Below are 18,391 nucleotides of genomic sequence, written 5' to 3' on the forward strand. Positions count from 1 at the left end.
AGGAGTATGGGATTAGTTTTGTATCATAAAGATAAAGCAACACTTTCTCAGAATAAAGCAAAACTATGAGTTTAAAAGAAAAAAAAACTGAGTCAAGCAAAATAAAATACATTTCAAAAATAAAACTATAAATTGCAAACAAATCATTTGTGTAATCATGTAAACTATAAGTATCTTTTCTTTGTTTTAACATAGGTTTTTGTTTGCAGTTCTTGTTTATTATTTCTCAATGATCAGACTTTTTTTCTCACTGCAGCTCTTCTCGTTTGCGCTCCCTCATTTTTTATTTTCGATTTTGACACAAACATCCCAGGTGGGCGGGACTTCCAGGGGTGTGTCACTTTAGCACTTTTACTTTAGCCCTTTTACTTTCACTTTAGGACTTTTACTTTAGCCCTTTTACTTTCACTTTAGGACTTTTACTTTAGCCCTTTCACTTTCACTTTAGGACTTTTACTTTAGCCCTTTTACTTTCACTTTAGGACTTTTACTTTAGCCCTTTTACTTTCACTTTAGGACTTTTACTTTAGCCCTTTTACTTTCACTTTAGGACTTTTACTTTAGCCCTTTTACTTTCACTTTAGGACTTATACTTTAGCCCTTTTACTTTCTTTGTTAGTTCCAGGTTTAATATGTGCAATAAGCTCATTTCAATACGTTTTGCAATAAACATTGCACCAGTCCGGCCCTCGACTAGTACCCATTTTTTTTTTTTTTGGCCCACTGTGTATTTGAGTTTGACACCCCTGTCTTAAACAAATTATTTCTGAAATGTGTTTCACAATAATTTAATAAGGTAAATGTTAAAAGCAAAATATATTATTTGCTGCATTAAGTTACAAAGTGTTAAAATGAAACCATACGTGATACACATGCAGGTGTTAGAAGTCAAGCTGTTTATTGTATTTTAAGCAGGGACTCCATCGTTTAGAGAAGTGAAAACATGTTGGTTTGCCGGTGAAGAAGAAAGAGAGACAGCGTTCAACCATCAGATACCTCATTCACACCAAGGGTGTTTCATGGCCGGTTCGGAGCTTGAAAAGCACCGGGTTTTCCTGTTCACACCGCAGCGGAGCAGCCTCTTAGCTCCAGAATCCGGTTCGTTTCAAGCACCAAAAAATTGTCCGGCTAGAGCAAAAGCACCACATACGTCGAGGCGGGGGCAGGGGCGGGATCAACTCCTGAACAACAACACAAAGCCCGCGTTTTATCCAGTTTTTAGACAACAATGGAGAAACGTAAAAAGCAGCAGTGGTCCACTGAAGAGACCAGCTACCTTCAGGTAATCTGCAACCCAGTCTCACGGCATTTCGTGTTATAGTCACGACATTTAATCTATTGATTCGTGTTCACCAACACGATTTTCCCCTTTTTTTCGTGTCACACAGAACAATTTTAAAAGCAATGTATTTCTATTGGTAGTATGTTTCGTGCCTGCAGCACATCTTTTTGTCCGTTCGGGTCGTGGAAGACCGGAAGCTGTGGGGTTAATAAAAACATGTTCTTACTCAATATCAAGCCACGATTATTGTTTTTATTTTAAATCGTATAATTTCGGACTTTTGTTGCCGTCTGTGAGGAAAAGAAATGGGGCTCAGAGCCTCAGAATACTGAAATCTGTATATTTCTAAATCTTTTTTTCCTTCTAATTTGTTATTCTTTTCTAAATAACACACTGTTATTTACTCACCAATAACACACAATTATCCTTGTTTTTATTTATATATTTAATTCCACAATCTCGGGCTTTTTTGGCGTCCGTCAGGAACTGAATTTCAAAATAAAAATAACCGGAAACAGACGTAGCATCATTGCGATACACAGCCACTGAACCAGTGGCGGCGCCAGAGATTTTCTCTAGGGGGTGCTGTGGGGTAGCTTGACGTTTCATAGAGGGTGCTCAAACATTAAGGGTTTCCCATTAATGCACCAGCGCTACAGTTGAATTTTCTACTGCAACACTCCCCACACGCACACACAGTGTACCCGCGACAGTTACAATGAAGGCTCGATAATCAGCTCACGGCATATAGGTGTAATCAGGGGTAAAGTGCTATTTTTACAAGTGGGGAGAGGACCTCACCTCCTCTAGGAGGGTCCTCACCTCCTCTAGTGGGGTCCGGGGGCATGCTCCCCCGGGAAGATTTTTTTTTAAATATTGAAGTTAAAAGCATCAATCTGGTGCACTTTGAGAGCAACATTAAGAGATCTATGGATACATCTCTCAACACCCATACGAAACAGAACTGTAAACAGATTTACTTTTTCTTTATGGATATTTTACAAATCACTCCCCTTTTAAAACAAACCGTTTGAGACCCACTGAGATAACTAGACTCAAGTTAACTATCTAAACACTGAGAGTCCTTTACTTCACCTGAGCTGAGGTTATCTGAAACTCTCAGTCTGACAGGAGAGAGTTCTCCCTCCACCTTGTTGTTGAAAAAGCTCCTTATATCCGTTAGCTTGGCTAGCTAGCACCAGATGCTAACCACAATGATCTCCGGTAGATCTCTCTCTCGCTCGCTCGCCCACGCACACAAAATGGCTCGTGCCACACACACACAGAGCAGAGCTTGAATGAAACACAGAGACCCAGAAGTAAGCTACTTGTACTCACAAGGCCTATTATGTGCAGAATCCCTCTCACTTTCATGTGGTTTTGATTGAGTGTCCACACGTGGACGTTTAAGGACTACAAAACGTTGCTGTTAGCATATCATTTAGTGCTCTAGCTAACAGGAAGTCACTCAAGTGTCACAAAGTAATTTAGCCTATGGGTAGGTCAAAAATCGAATGGGTGCTGGCCATTGGCCTAATCATATCACCTGTGTTGGCTTTATGTTTTTGGTCAAACATTTGTTTGTTTCACATTTGCATTGATGTAATCAATAATTTTTCAAATTTAATAAAAATAATAATAATAATTTTCGAAAAAAATAAAAAAACATATTTCTTGGGGGTGCTTAGGGGGTGCTTTGGCAATCCTGGGGGGTGCTTCAGCACCCCCTAGCTCCCCCCTGGCGCCGCCTCTGACTGAACTGATTACCCAAGATCCTCAGCTATGGTTTAAGCTCACTGATTGGACGCTGTGTGGACGGGCCGTTAGAACTCCAGGGTTCATTCACTTGCTTTTTCTGGAGATTTCAACGTGTAACCATCTTAAGGTTTGTTTGAAAAATGTATTCAGCAAATGTAACTGCATTGACTTAAACAATGTGATCTACTAATGTTTATTTTACGGCAGAAAACTCAACACCTGTAACAGCTTCTAGTTTGACTTAATGTATGAACAGTTCAACTCTCTGTTCTACTTAATATATTCATATACTTAACACTGTACACACATTGACTGTTTATGGGTACATATGTTTTGCTTTTGTGAAACTGTTTCATGTGATAACAATATACACAGAACCAATGCCTGTTAGACTGTGATTTACCTGTGCAGCTTGTTGTTTGACAATGTGTAAATGTAGTTCAGTATTTGCTGTAATTAGTTACAGGAGGCACAAACGGGGGGTTACATATTGTAACCCTAGTTATATAAGCACAGGCGAAGCCCTCTACTGGACTCTATGGGTACTACCTCTCAACCACACTATGTGAGCATTCATCAACTGAGATATCTTTAAACGTAGCCGGCCCCTCGGGGCGGGCCTACCTGAATGCACTGCAAAAGGCGGCCTCGCCTCCTAACTGTCATCCTACACCCTCTTCAGCGAGCGGCATAGGACAGACAGGGCCCCAAGTAGAGGGCTCCACCTGTGCTTATATAACTAGGGTTACAAAACGTAACCTCCCCGCCTGGGAGAGTCTTCCAGCCCTGCAAGTTTCCCCCACACCAACAACAGGTTTTTGGACTGATATGAGATGATGCACTCACCAGAGAGTGCAGTGCAAACTTTAACTGACCAAATAGAAATACAAATAAAGTAAAAATGAAAGAGAGACTGATAGAAATATTTAGTTAATGTACTCACTGAGGAGGAGGAAGCAGATCAAAGTGTGCCTGATATTCATGTTTGAGTCTCTGATGGTTTACTGCTGCCTCTCTTACGTCTTCAGGAACTGCTTTACTTCTCTAAATGATGAGAGTCCTCCTCCAAACACTCTGAACTCTACTTTCTCATGCCATTAAAATGTAAATATACTTTGTTGTCACTTCATGTCAAACATAAAATGTTGAGTTAATGTTTTGTAAAATAATGTGAATTTTCGTCCAATCTGTCAATTTTCTTTCTTGTTTAAAATCTACCAGGTGACTATAGCTTCAATTACAATATTTCACTATTTAAAACAATTTAAATAGTGTTTATAATTTTGTATTTATAAAACTTCTTATAAAAAACATCTTTGAACACATCACAATTTTTCTTAATTTGTTCGTTTATTTTTTAAATCATTCCTTTAATATAAATCGTTTAAAAGTGATGCATCTTTTTTCCACATAAGTCGTGCTAGGAGAAGATGTAAAGTATGAACAATGAAGAAATGTCTGCTGCATGTCATCCCGTCTCTCTCCAATATATCTTTCTGTACACAAAGCCAAATTCTTAAAAAATAATCTTTAAATAAATATATATATTTACACATTTTTGTGTAAATCACTACTGGCAGGTTTTCTAATTTGTCAGGCCATTGTTTTGATAATGGTGAGAGCAGTGTTTCAAACATTTTCATACCAAGGACCACTTTATTCCCGCGATAGTGCGGAAAACTTAAATGTATTTATTTATTTAAAATGTGAAATGTTACCAATATTCTCAAGGACCACTAGGGGGTGCTCACGGACCACCAGTGCACTGGGTTAGAGCTATCACATGAACACATCAAATATAGTCTTGAAACACACCACAGGGGGCGCTGTGGAGCGAGGAAGCTGTAATGTTGGGAAACCTCAGAGCAGGTGAGTTTACTTGACTCATCGTTAGTCTGCAAGAAATAAAATAAATGTTTTCAAAATCAAAATAAAATTGAACATGGAAGTTCTTTCTCTCTGTTCACACATCTGACCTCCCTTCTCAGCATCATTTCAGCTTTGAAGCTGCTTCATGCAAAAGGTTTCTTAAACATGGAACTTTAAAACAGCATTTCTCTTGCTTTACAATTGAGTCACATTAATTACTTAATAAAAATAACTGAAACTTGTGGCTATACAAATAATCCTACACTGGCTTGGTTCCTGTTTCTTAGAAGGCAGCAGGATACTACAACATGCACTGATGTTTAACCATTTTAAGAACATTTTTTTAAATGTGTCTCACAAAGAAGAAAGATGTCTCAGAGTTGTTTACTGTCTTCTGAGAAGTGTCTGCAGTGGGAAGTGGAGAGAACAGACATTTCTACAGGAGGAGATCTGCTGCCGCTGTTCTCCTCTCTGTCCTCCTCACACTCTCTGTCAGCCTGCAGGAAGTGAGGACAGGTTTGTATTAATATCAGCTGTTTGCACAAACATTAATAATGCTGAGATGAACTCAAACTCACCTCTGTGACATTGACATACTCAGCTTCATCAGCAGTTTCTAAAAGACATCACATTCAGAAGATTAGGTCCAAAGGATTGCTTTTGTTATGTGTTTGTTTTCCTGTGAACTCACCTCTGGGTTTCCTGGCCCTCTTCCTGCAGAATATCAGCACAGACGCTGAGAGTACGATGAACATGACGACCAGAGTCAGACGCACATACAGCACCACACCTGAGAGCAGAAGAACACCTTGTTTACTCTGACACTTCCTGGTCCATAAACACAAACAACAAATTCATGTACCGTGACCAGCTGGAGCTGTTGGTCCCTGTGGAGGCTGCGTGGTGCGTTCAGGGGAGGCTGATGGGGCTGATGTTGAAGAGCTTGGAGCAGTGAAATACAACATGAAAACACAATGAAACACAAATCACATACTGAATTGTTAATTGACGTAATGAAATAAAATGTATCTGCAGATGCATCAGAGCATTACACATTTGAAAGCTAAATCAAGAAGGTAAATCATTTGTTTGGTGCAATAATATTTAAATTAGCTGAAATGTTTTTGGTGCTCATCTGATATTAATTTTTTTAAAGGATAATTTTTTGTATATACGAATCTCTAAATATAACTGTAACACTAAACATACTCGGTTATTTTGAACAGCAGCGGAGGTTCGTGAACAGATAAATCAAAACTCCCCGTAGAAACTCACCATCTGTAACTCTGATTTCAAAGTCCTGGTATGAGCCGGGGAGGAGAGATCTGACCAGACCACATCGGTACCATCCTGCGTCAGACTTAGTCAGGTTTGTGATGTTCACATACAGAACTGTATCACGTACTGGATAAGATCCTTCCACATATTGGATGCTGTATCGGCCTCTCTGAGCTGAGTCTCCGGTCGTTTCTACCAGAATGTTCCCTTCTTCACATTTTCCCTTACAGAACATCTTCCTTTTTCCAGGGAAAATAGAGGAGCATCCAACTCTGAAGTTTCCTCCTTCAGTACGGTTGAGGTGTTGTGCGTTGGTGAGCCCACCGTTTCCATCCCTCAGTGCTGTTGGAAAGATGTGCAGTGAATATTTCATATATTCCTGTAATACACTGCAGTCTGATGAACAACATCTCCTGCTTCACATCTCCAAAGATCAAGATTTAAATATATTTTCGATTGTCCAAAAATGTTGATAACATTATAAAATGTAATATTCTACGGTAAAATTGAGAATGATTTGTTTTAGGTGTTAATCCTTTTATAAATCATGGAGGGATGGTGCCTTTGTTACTACTTCTACCCCTCCCATGATTACAAAGTGTTCATTAAGTCTGGGTCAGATTCATTTAGGTGAATAAAAGCCTACTTATTATTGGTTGCCAAACATATTTAATTTGGTACAGTGCTGCATTTTGCTTTTTCTTCATAGTCAGCGGCAGGGACACAATACAATGTATCAAAATGTAATAATAAAGTTTGCAAATATGGTTTTTATTTAATAATTTAGCACTTTTCGTGAAAATGACTGGTCGCCTCTGCATGTGAAAAATTATGATGTGTTTGTTACTGGTTTTAATCAAATGAACTAAGTGGGTTAGCGAGTGTAAATAGTGAAGGAAAGGCATTGAGGAACAGAAATTACTGCTAAGATATATGTTTGTAGCAACTTGTGGTTACTACTCAACTACAGTCTTGCTGATGATACAGAAAATAATGTTACCAATCAACAGATTAATCACAGCAAAAAGCAACTATAACACCAAAGAACCAGTACAGAACAACAACGGTTGATTGCAGATTGTCGAGCTGAAACACAAAGGCTTGTTTATATTTTCAGGGACTAACTCATATTTATAATGAACTACTGTTTAAAAAAATACTCTCTGTGTTAATCCACAGAAACCAACAACAGGTTTTTGGACTGATATGAGATGATGCTCTCACCAGACAGTGCAAGGCAAACTTAAACTGACAAAATAGAAATACAAAAACAAATAAAGTAAAAGTAAAAGAGAGACTGATAGAAACATTTAGTTAATGTACTCACTGAGGAGGAGGAAGCAGATCAAAGTGTGCCTGACGTTCATGTTTGAGGATGTGATGGTTTAACGCTGTCTCTCACTTCTGACTCCACAAACCAGGAAGTGCTTTACTTCTTTACTGATAGTCCCCTCCTCCAAACACACCCCACACACTGAACTCTACTCTCCATGTCATTATAATCAAGTTTATATATTTTATATTAAAACTAGACTCGTTTATATCTTAAAGGGGTTCCTTTTCAGCTTCAGTATGTAGTGTCTCTACTTTAAAGAGTCCTCTCCTGCTGATGTTCAGGTGTATATCAGTATGTAGTGTCTCTACTTTAAAGAGTCCTCTCCTGCTGATGTTCAGGTGTATATCAGTATGTAGTGTCTCTACTTTAAAGAGTCCTCTCATGCTGATGTTCAGGTGTATATCAATATGCAGTGTCTCTACTTTAAAGAGTCCTCTCCTGCTGATGTTCAGGTGTATATCAGTATGTAGTGTCTCTACTTTAAAGAGTCCTCTCCTGCTGATGTTCAGGTGTATATCAGTATGTAGTGTCTCTACTTTAAAGAGTTCCTCTCCTGCTGATGTTCAGGTGTATATCAGTATGTAGTGTCTCTACTTTAAAGAGTCCTCTCCTGCTGATGTTCAGGTGTATATCAGTATGTAGTGTCTTTACTTTAAAGAGTCCTCTCCTGCTGATGTTCAGGTGTATATCAGTGTGTAGTGTCTCTACTTTAAAGAGTCCTCTCCTGCTGATGTTCAGGTGTATATCAGTATGTAGTGTCTCTACTTTAAAGAGTCCTCTCCTGCTGATGTTCAGGTGTATATCGTAAGGATGTGTCTCTGTAGTGTCTCTACTTTAAAGAGTCCTCTCCTGCTGATGTTCAGGTGTATATCAGTATGTAGTGTCTCTAACTTTAAAGAGTCCTCTCCTGCTGATGTTCAGGTGTATATCAGTATGTAGTGTCTCTACTTTAAAGAGTTCTCTCCTGCTGATGTTCAGGTATATATCAGTATGTAGTGTCTCTACTTTAAAGAGTCCTCTCCTGCTGATGTTCAGGTGTATATCAGTATGTAGTGTCTCTACTTTAAAGAGTCCTCTCCTGCTGATGTTCAGGTGTATATCAGTATGTAGTGTCTCTACTTTAAAGAGTCCTCTCCTGCTGATGTTCAGGTTCATATCAGTATGTAGTGTCTCTACTTTAAAGAGTCCTCTCCTGCTGATGTTCAGGTGTATATCAGTATGTAGTGTCTCTACATGTCTCCATGCTTTAATGTTCAAAAAGCTCTTTATTGTTCTCATACTGTCTGTGCTGCAGCGCCTCTTTTCACCATCTGTCTGAAACCAGAGCCCAGTCTGCTCTAATTGGTTAGCTGGCCGACTCTGTTGTGATTGGTCAACCACTTAAAGATGTCCCGCCCCTTAGCCTATCACACACAATGTGTTGGAGAGCTTGCCAATAGAAGAGCTAATGCTACAAGGTGATGTCACTATGTTCCTGAAGTAAACAAAGGAGTCCAATTGAGGTGTTTCAGGCAGGGGGGAGTGTGGGAGAGAAACTCCCTCTGGAGGAACACAGGGATTTTAGCCTTTGCACACCATTCACATGCACAAAAACCTAAATAACACACGACAAGGGAAAACCCCCAAAAGCCTTCAATGAAAGTTAGTTTCAACCCAATTGTGCTATCACTGAGCCCAATGAGTTAATGTGTCTTGCAACTTGTTTCTATCTGTCACAGTCGATCTGAAACAAATAACTTTACTCTTCAACAGAAGAACCAGTACAGAAGAAAAACAGCGGATTTCAGATTGTCGAGTAAAAACAAAAGTTTGTTTTAATTTTGAGACTATTGCTAGTAGTTATAAAGACCTACATTTAAAAGGAGACTCATATCAACTCTGGACATCATCTCAGAAACAAACACCACTGGACTGACAGAGTCCTCTCATGCTGCATATTTTTTAGTGATCGTCTGTGAATGAATAGAAAGAAAATAGAAAGAACAACTGTAAAATAAAAGAAACTGATAGAAATATGAAGTGTGTGAACTCACTGAGGAGGTTCATGTTTGAGTCTGATGGTTAAAGCGGCTTCTTACTGCTTTACTTCTGTAAATTATCGATGAATACTTTTTCATGTCATTTTATTCAAATGTGTGATTTTACATTAACACTAGACTTCGTTTTTGCCAATTATTCTTATGTGTTCATTTCTTCTAGTTCAAACACTAATGTACTTAAAGGTCACCTATTATGCAAAATCCACTTCTTCATGTCTCTTCTACATCAACATGTGTCCCCTCTTCTTCATGTCTCTTCTACCTCAACATGTGTTCCCCTCTTCTTCATGTCTCTTCTACATCGAACATGTGTCCCTCTTCTTCATGTCTCTTATACATCAACATGTTTCCCCTCTTCTTCATGTCTCTTCTACATCGACATGTGTCCCCTCTTCTCCATGTCTCTTCTACATCAACATGTTTCCCCTCTTCTTCATGTCTCTTCTACATCGACATGTGTCCCCCTCTTCTTCATGTCTCTTCTACATCGACATGTGTCCCCTCTTCTTCATGTCTCTACTTCATAACATGTTTCCCCTCTTCTTCATGTCTCTTCTACATCAACATGTGTCCCCTCTTCTTCATGTCTCTTCTTACATCAACATGTGTCCCCTCTTCTCATGTCTCTTCTACATCAACATGTGTCCCTCTTCTTCATGTCTCTTCTACATCAACATGTGTCCCCTCTTCTTCATGTCTCTTCTACATCAACATGTGTCCCCTCTTCTTCATGTCTCTTCTACATCACATGTGGTCCCCTCTTCTTCATGTCTCTTCTACATCAATGTGTCCCCTCTTCTTCATGTCTCTTCTACATCAACATGTGTACCCTCTTCCTTCATGTCTCTTCTCTCAACATGTGTCCCCTCTCTTCAGTCTTTCTACATAGACCATGTCGTCCCCCTCTTCTTCATTGTTCTCTTCTAACATCAACACTTGTTGTCCCTCTTCTTCCATGTCTCTTCTACATCAACATGTGTCCCCTCTTCGTCCATGATCTCTACTACCATCAACATGTGTCCCCTCTTCTTCCATGTCTCTTCTACATCAACATGTGTCCCCTCTTCTTCCATGTCTCTTACTACATAAGCATGTGTCCCCTCTTCTTTCATGTCTCTTCTACATCAGACATGTGATTCCCCTCTTCTTCATTGTCTCTTCTACATCAGACCATGTGTCCCCTCTCTCTTCCATGTTCTCTTCTACACTAACATGTGTCCCCTCTTCTTCATGTCTCTTCTTACATCGAACAGTGTCCCCTCTTCTTCATGTCTCCTTCTACATCGACATGTGTCCCCTCTTCTTCATGTCTCTACTTCATCAACATGTGTCCCTCTTCTTCATGTCTTCTTCTACATCAACATGTGTCCCCCTCTCTTCATGTCTCTACTTCATCAACATGCTTTCCCCTCTTCTTCATGTCTCTTCTACATCAACATGTGTCCCCTCTTCTTCATGTCTCTTCTACATCGACATGTGTCCCCTCTTCTTCATGTCTCTTCTACATCAACATGTTTCCCCTCTTCTTCATGTCTCTTCTACATCAACATGTGTCCCCTCTTCTTCATGTCTCTTCTACATCAACATGTGTCCCCTCTTCTTCATGTCTCTTCTACATCAACATGTGTCCCCTCTTCTTCATGTCTCTACTACATCAACATGTGTCCCCTCTTCTTCATGTCCTCTTCTACATCAGCATGTGTCCCCTCTTCTTCATGTCTCTTCTACATCAGCATGTGTCCCCTCTTCTTCATGTCTCTTCTACATCAACATGTGTCCCCTCTTCTTCATGTCTCTTCTACATCAACATGTGTCCCCTCTTCTTCATGTCTCTTCTTCATCAACATGTGTCCCCTCTGTGGAAAGAGACTCTGAAAGTTACAGTAACAAAGATTCTCTCTCTTTTTGATCCATTTCTATAAAAAACCTGTCTGAAAATGAGCTGATCAGATTTTGGCCACTTTATGATGTCATAACGATGTTTGTGTCTTGGTAACCATTAGCCAATCAAGGCACCACACCCCTTATCACCTGAATCTCCTCCTAGAGCACCATTGTGTTCTTTGTAACCAAAATCTCTCTCAGAGGGGCGTGGGGAGGGGCTCCTTATTTTCATCTAAAGTAAACAGACAGATAAATCAGCACTATGGAAACAGGGCTGAAACAGAGGGGGATTATGGGGTAATGCTGCAATGATCTGTTTGGAGTTTGGAGCCAAACACTTCAGAGACATGTTTTGTATCTATCTGAGAGCTATAATATATTGATGAAAAACAGTATAATAGGGGACCTTTAATACAATACAAATGACACTTCCAAAAGATGCTTCAAACATAAAACTTAATTATTTTTATTTTGTATATAAAAAATAACTAGGATTATTCTTGTAGTACACATATATACTTGCAGGATACAAACTCAAAATCAGTGATTTAGTTCAGATTTGTGTTGTTTTGTTGTGCAGACATACAAGTAGTTATAATTGTTGCAAGGAAACTGACAAAATTAAATCATATAATTATGACTCATCATCTAACCCATCAAATACATTTCTGCAGATGCAAAGAATTTATAAAAACAATGAATCGGACACTGATAACATTTTACCTTTTTCCCAGCAGTTCAATTGTTTTAACTGGTAACTAATGTGAGCTCTAACTGACATTGTTTACCGTTATCTTACCAACAATAAATCATTATAAAAGTTATGAAAATAACTCAGTTCTCTGAAATGAAAAAGCAGATTACAGTATATTGTGAAAGTTAGTCAGTTAAACCGCTTTGTGTTAACCTGTCGGCCACTCAGAGAGTTTAAGAGGAGGTGAAGCGTCTTCTGAGTGGATTTCGTCCAAGCTCGCTTCTACCCGAGGAACAGAGAAGAGTTATATGTAGATGCATATTTATGATATGACAGCCCTTTGTAAAACAACATTTGTTTGGCTTGATATGATCAATCACATGTGTTATGTAAATGTAAATAGTTATGTAATGAAGTCACAGAATCTAATCTAGGAACATTTGTGATTTTTTTTTAGCAGGTTGTTGTGATTTCTAAGAGAAATGGTAAGTCTTAAATGTCCAGTTGCTTTTGTTATGTGTTTGTTTCCTGTAAACTCACCTCTGGGTTTCCTGGCCCTCTTCCTGCAGAATATCAGCACAGACGCTGAGAGTACGATGAACATGACGACCAGAGTCAGACGCACATACAGCACCACACCTGAGAGCAGAAGAACACTTTGTTTACTCTGACACTTCCTGGTCCATAAACACAAACAACAAACTAAATGTACCGTGACCAGCTGGAGCTGTTGGTCCCTGTTGAGGCTGTGTGGTGCGTTCAGGGGAGGCTGAGGAAGGTACGGAGCTCAGACTCTTAGTGATGGTCAGTGTGGAGGCTGATGTTGGAAACGGTCTGAAAGTCACTTTTGGTTTTGAAGAGGTTGGAGCTGTGAAACAAAAGAAAACACAAAAGACAATCAGATACTGATTGTAAAAATAACTTGGCGCTATAACATGTCACTGAAAATAACATGAATTTAAATGTAAATGTATCAGTGTATTTCTAATCATATGACTAAATGCACAATATATGAATTGGTTGGTGCAACAACATTTAAATTAACTGAAGTGTGTGACGTCTGAGGTTACCATATGTTTCACAGATGAATGTTTGTGTTTAAAGGAGCATTTATCAGTGTTTAGAGTGTTGTGTTGCACTGAACATATTGTGGTATTTAGAAGAGCAGCCGCGGTCAAGGGAGAGATAAATCTAACCTATCTAGAAAAGACTCACCATCTTCAACTCTGATCTCAAACTCCATGTATGACGGTGAAAACACTCGGCCAAAGCCACATTTGTACCGTCCTGCATCAGACTTAGTCAGCTTTGTGATGCCCACATACAGAACTGTATCAGAATACGGAAAAGCAGTCCCTTCTTTAAATCTGATGCTGTATCTGCCTTTCCGGGCCGTGTCGGCGGTGTTTTGGAGCAGAGTGTCTCCTTTGCCACACTCTCCCTTACAGAGGATCTTCCTCTTTCCGGATAAATAGAAGGGGCATGAAACTGTAATGTCTCCTACTTCAGTTCCTGTACGGACGACGCTTTCACTGTTTCCATCCCGCTGTGCTGTTGAAAAGAAGATCAATTAATGGTTACTATGTACTCATGTAGGCAGCTGCAGTTTAACATATAACATTTCCTGTTTTATTAATTAAAAAGATCAGGATTTGATTTAATTAAAATTCATAACATTATTAACTAATTTCAGTTTGAAACATTTGTAATGCTTCAAAAGAGACTCATACTAACATGTTAAACCCTATATTTATATATAGTCTATGGTTAAACCACAGAAACCAACAAACTGTTGTTGGACTGATATGAGATGATACAATCAACAACACAATGCAGTGAAAACTTTAGCTGACCTACTGCAGATTAAATAAAGAACAATAACAGTAAACAATAGAGACTGATATAAATATTAAGTGTGCGTACTCACTGTGGAAGAAGAAGCAGATCAAAGCGACAAGCCAGACGTTCATGTTTGAGTCTCTGATGGTTTAACGCTTCCTCTCTTCTGTCTGGACAAAACAGGAAGTGCTTCACCTTTCTAAAAAGGATGCAGTCCCTCTGCTCTAAATACATCCACCACTCTGAACTCTAATTTGTCCTGCATGAATCTTCAATTGTATGTGTGATTTTACATTAAAACTACACCTGGATGTAGGTTACTGCAGAATTAAGTAATCATTTTGTAAAATAATTACAAGTGTTGCCATCATTGAGTCCTTTGTTTCTGTTTTATCAGTCAAAACATTGACAGTTTTGCACCCTCTCAAACACTTGTTGTTGTTTACATATATGTAATAGTGTGGGGGAATCTTCTGTGTAGCAATGCAGTGGGACTCACCGACTCATGAAGGAGACACGGGGAGCGCAGGAGCTTTGATGTCAAACACTGATGGTTTATTACGAGTATCGGCCGGAAGATTCACATCACAACTCACACAGCCAGAGCTTCTGACTGCACGGGAGGGATGCCACGTCAATTCTGAAGAGCCTCTCTCTCGATAGACCTTTTAACTAGTTCAGAGAGAGTAATCAACATATTTGGGGAGATAGACTAAACAGCTGGGAACACTGAATCACTTGCGTCTGACCCTTATGGCCTCGAAGCCAGCGATAATAATAGCGTTTTTTAAAAAAATTATACTGAGTTATTCTTCTTGTCAGGAACCGCTACTATTCGTTTGTTTTATGGATTTGGGCCGGTCTGGGTCCAAATGCCAGGGCTGATTTGCTGTCCCAGTCCAGCCCTGGTACCAGATGTGTTCGGGGTACCAGCAAGCCCCCAGGAAGTGCGCCGGACTCAGATGAAAATATTCGTGCTGGCCAAACGGCGGTACTACACTTCCTTTTGGTTGCAAGGCCCGGAAACACTTTTTCCCATTGACTTACATGGGGAAAGAGTGGTCTGTAAATCATTGGCTAATTTTTTTTAAACTAAATAAACTACCCAGTATGAACACTTGTATAGCCCTTATTACAAATATTCGTTCCTCAAGTTGTAATAATGTGCTAATAACGTTATTCTGAGAGTTATTTCCCTCTGCATTATGAACGTGCATCTAATCCACGGGACCGCGCCGCCCGGCACGTTCATGTTACGTGTCCCGACCAATCAGAACACACTGCTCACAGGGAGGGTGGGGCTGGAGCTATTGGAGCTACAACGAGCCGTTAAAGGCAGAGAGTGAAATTCAGTGAATACACGTAGTTTACAGAGATGCTGTTTGAGAAACCAATGTGAGTTGCGTTTATCTTTACCCATGGATGCACAATAAGAACGGATCCATATCGTCTTACTGCCATCCCACGGAGCTGTAATAATGGATATATTGCACATGTTTGCTGTAATTCATTATCATACTACATGGGCTGTATGATTAAATATTGTACCGTAAATGTTGTATTAAATAAAGTTAATATTACTTATTATTATAAGTATATATATATTATATATATATACAGTACAATCATTCTTTTATGCTAAATGAAGCTCTGTTGCTTGGATATCACTAGATCCTGTTACAGCGTAATATAAGTTCATAACGATTGATGTTTACATTAGCATAATTACTAGCTAGCCGCTAGCTGCTAACTGCCGCCTCGTTAATATAAAATCCATCATAATAACAAATCATTACCATGCTGTCATGAACGTGCGGTGCTGTTACGTGTACGCAAATTGACGTGCTTGATGTGAACGAGCATGTTGGTTAAAGTTGCGCATGCGCTATGAGCGCACATACGGGTACTTCTCAGGCATGCCGGGTAATCTGTGACGTTTCGCTCTCTCAAAAGTTGGGCCATTTTATCATCATGCGCTAATGAGCAACTCTCATAGGAATGAATGAGGCCCCGCCTACCACGCTGTATCCAGTTCTTATTATACATCCATGGGTACCAGATGTGTTCGGTTGTATATCCGTCATATCCGTTGTGAGGGATTAATTTTGTCTTTACTTAAGATATTTGACCTTTCGGCCTGTTGACGTTTACGACGAAGCCAAAGTCTGTTATCTGTCTTAAGGAATGGGAACTATCAGCTATTGCTGCCATTATCAGTTTTATGACCGGTCAACTCTCGGTCACAAGAGCCATAAAGTCAAATAAGTAATTCAGTACCTCCAGGTGGTCACGTACACCTTCCCCCCAATATGTGAGTTGACTCTGAGTGAAGCTAATTAAAGGTCTGCCAAGATGAGAAGGGATTCAGAATTGACATGGCAACCCACCGGTGCAGTCAGAACTTTCTGCTGCTGTGACTTGTGATATGAATTCTCCGGCCGATGCTTGTAATAAACTGCCAGTGTTTGACATCAGAACTCCTGCTCGTCCCGTGTCTCTCTGAGTCCTGACTCTCCATTGCTACAGAAGTTTCCCTTACATCCGTCATATTTTACGGCAACTCAAGAGGGCCATCACGGTCAAATTCCGAACATTTAAACGTAGCCGACACTTCATTCTTTACTTTGTCCGTTATTATATGTAGAAGATTATACTTTTTCTCCGTCATGTTGTTTCCATAGCAACAACTTCAAACAGATAACTATAATTGGACACGCTACAATATTATCCTTAATATTTACATTAACAACATTCCTTTGACACTTATAACATTACTTTGCAAGGTAAGCACAACCAAAATAAGTTTGTAAAAGCAGAATTTGAACACTGTTTCTGTGCTCCTACAATATTTTTGTATAATACCATTACACCCTGAGCGCACAAGTACACAATAGCGATCGTTCACTGTTTCAACTGGCATGCTGTGGCATTTAACCTCATCACACACACACACACACACACACACACACACACACACACACACACACACACACACACACACACACACACACACACACACACACACACACACACACACACAGAGCAGTGGTGAGGATCTCAGCCTGCCACTGACGTTCTACCAGAAAACATCAGCCGTTAGCGAGCACACAGAGCTCATATCTGTTCAGAAACTGGACAAAAGTTAAACAAGTACAAACCACAGACTGTCTGTGTCATGGCGAATACAGTCGCTGGTTTATTTATGTCTGTAGGCCGTTGTTGTGAGTGTGGACGGAGTAGGCCTATACAACATTAGCTTAGCCTGGTCGACCCGATCTTCATTCAGAAAACAAGCATTTTAAAAGTGATTTTGCCTGCCGTCTGTCTGCAGACTTGTCAAGCATTAATTCATGGTTTTTACTAACCGGTATCAGTATGTTGTTACTTCAGCATAATTTAGAAACGTGTATTACAATTTAATCACGGTAAAATATGTTCATTTTGTTGTAGTTGTAGCTCCCGAGCCAGCGCGTCTTGTTTGAATGATGCGAGTAAACACAGCTAGCAGTGGCAGCCGTGGTGAAACCATGGGTAAAACTCAAGCGTTTAGAGCGATGGGAGCGAACAACGACCCCTGATAGATCTCGCGAGAATGTGTATAAATATAGATACATTTTCATAACAAAACAATGGGGTTGCTAAGCCGTTGCTAGGCCAATTGTTGGAGTTGCTATAGCAACTCCAAGCTACCCCCTGGCGCCGCCCCTGCCTAACCCTAACCCTAAACCCAACTACTAACCATTTAGTAGTTGGAATTATTAACTCAAAATTAACTTAAATGTGTTTAAATCATGGTTAGATCAAGAGGTTAATAGACATTTTTTAAATGGATTTCTACAGAGTTCTAGCACACCATTGAGTGCTGCTGAAAAGCAAAGGCGCTATCGTGCCAGACGTGATGCTAATGATCAGCAGAGACAGGAGAGAGAGAGAAGTGGAGCAAAGATGTAGAGACAGGAAAGAAGAAAAGGCAAAAAGACAGAAGTAAGAGAGAGCAGCGTGCCCAGCGAAAAAAATGGAGAGAGCAGAGGAGTAATGCCATGGAAGAGGTACTTGAGGGAATTAACACCCCCCCAGTCAGCCCTGATCCTCCAGTCGACCCTCAACCTGGGACCTTAAGGTTAGGATATTTATAAGTTGAGGTTATTGAGGAATGCAAGTTTTACTGTGAAAAGGTCCATGCAGGTAAAATGGTCAAGTGACAATACACGTATGTTTATGTATTATGTTTCTTTTAGGCAACGTGATCTTAGAAGAAGGAATAGGAAGGCTACCAAAGCAAAAATAAACAGAGAATTTCAGGAAGTACAGGACAAGTTCAAAAAAGCCAAACAGAAGGCAGACAAATACAAGAAACGCCTCCAAAGACTGAAAAATGACTATCCATCTCCAAGATCCAAAGTCAACAAGTT

General features: G+C 39.8%; 1 protein-coding gene across 3 annotated transcripts; it reads right to left on the reverse strand.

The window, feature by feature from the left end:
* Window positions 1–11,919: 11,919 nt before the first annotated feature.
* Window positions 11,920–14,987, reverse strand: LOC117538596. 3 transcript variants are annotated; one of them, XM_034204450.1, is made up of 6 exons: window positions 14,479–14,987; window positions 14,068–14,145; window positions 13,356–13,691; window positions 12,853–13,008; window positions 12,681–12,779; window positions 11,920–12,422 (listed from the first exon to the last, which is right to left on the reverse strand). In XM_034204450.1, exons 2-6 carry the CDS (start codon window positions 14,108–14,110, stop codon window positions 12,349–12,351), a joined length of 708 nt encoding a protein of 235 aa, XP_034060341.1. In that variant the 5' UTR covers window positions 14,111–14,145; window positions 14,479–14,987; the 3' UTR covers window positions 11,920–12,348. The 3 variants fall into 3 exon arrangements, with proteins under 3 accessions (XP_034060341.1, XP_034060340.1, XP_034060342.1); XM_034204449.1 differs by having other exon boundaries at window positions 14,068–14,149; XM_034204451.1 differs by lacking the exon at window positions 14,068–14,145 and having other exon boundaries at window positions 14,479–14,986.
* Window positions 14,988–18,391: the final 3,404 nt, after the last annotated feature.

The sequence above is a fragment of the Gymnodraco acuticeps genome, unplaced genomic scaffold, assembly GCF_902827175.1.
Source record: "Gymnodraco acuticeps unplaced genomic scaffold, fGymAcu1.1, whole genome shotgun sequence".
In the NCBI taxonomy this organism is placed as follows: domain Eukaryota; kingdom Metazoa; phylum Chordata; class Actinopteri; order Perciformes; family Bathydraconidae; genus Gymnodraco; species Gymnodraco acuticeps.

What these genes read in the sequence shown, in the direction of transcription:
- LOC117538596 (XM_034204450.1), bottom strand. Translation starts at nt 14,110, where the DNA reads ATGAACGTCTGGCTTGTCGCTTTGATCTGCTTCTTCTTCCACA. An exon ending in TGAGATCAGAGTTGAAGATG is followed by an intron (nt 13,009 to 13,355) that starts GTGAGTCTTTTC and finishes TTTGTTTCACAG; the next exon opens with CTCCAACCTCTTCAAAACCA. An exon ending in GAGGGCCAGGAAACCCAGAG is followed by an intron (nt 12,423 to 12,680) that starts GTGAGTTTACAG and finishes TTCCTCGGGTAG; the next exon opens with AAGCGAGCTTGGACGAAATC.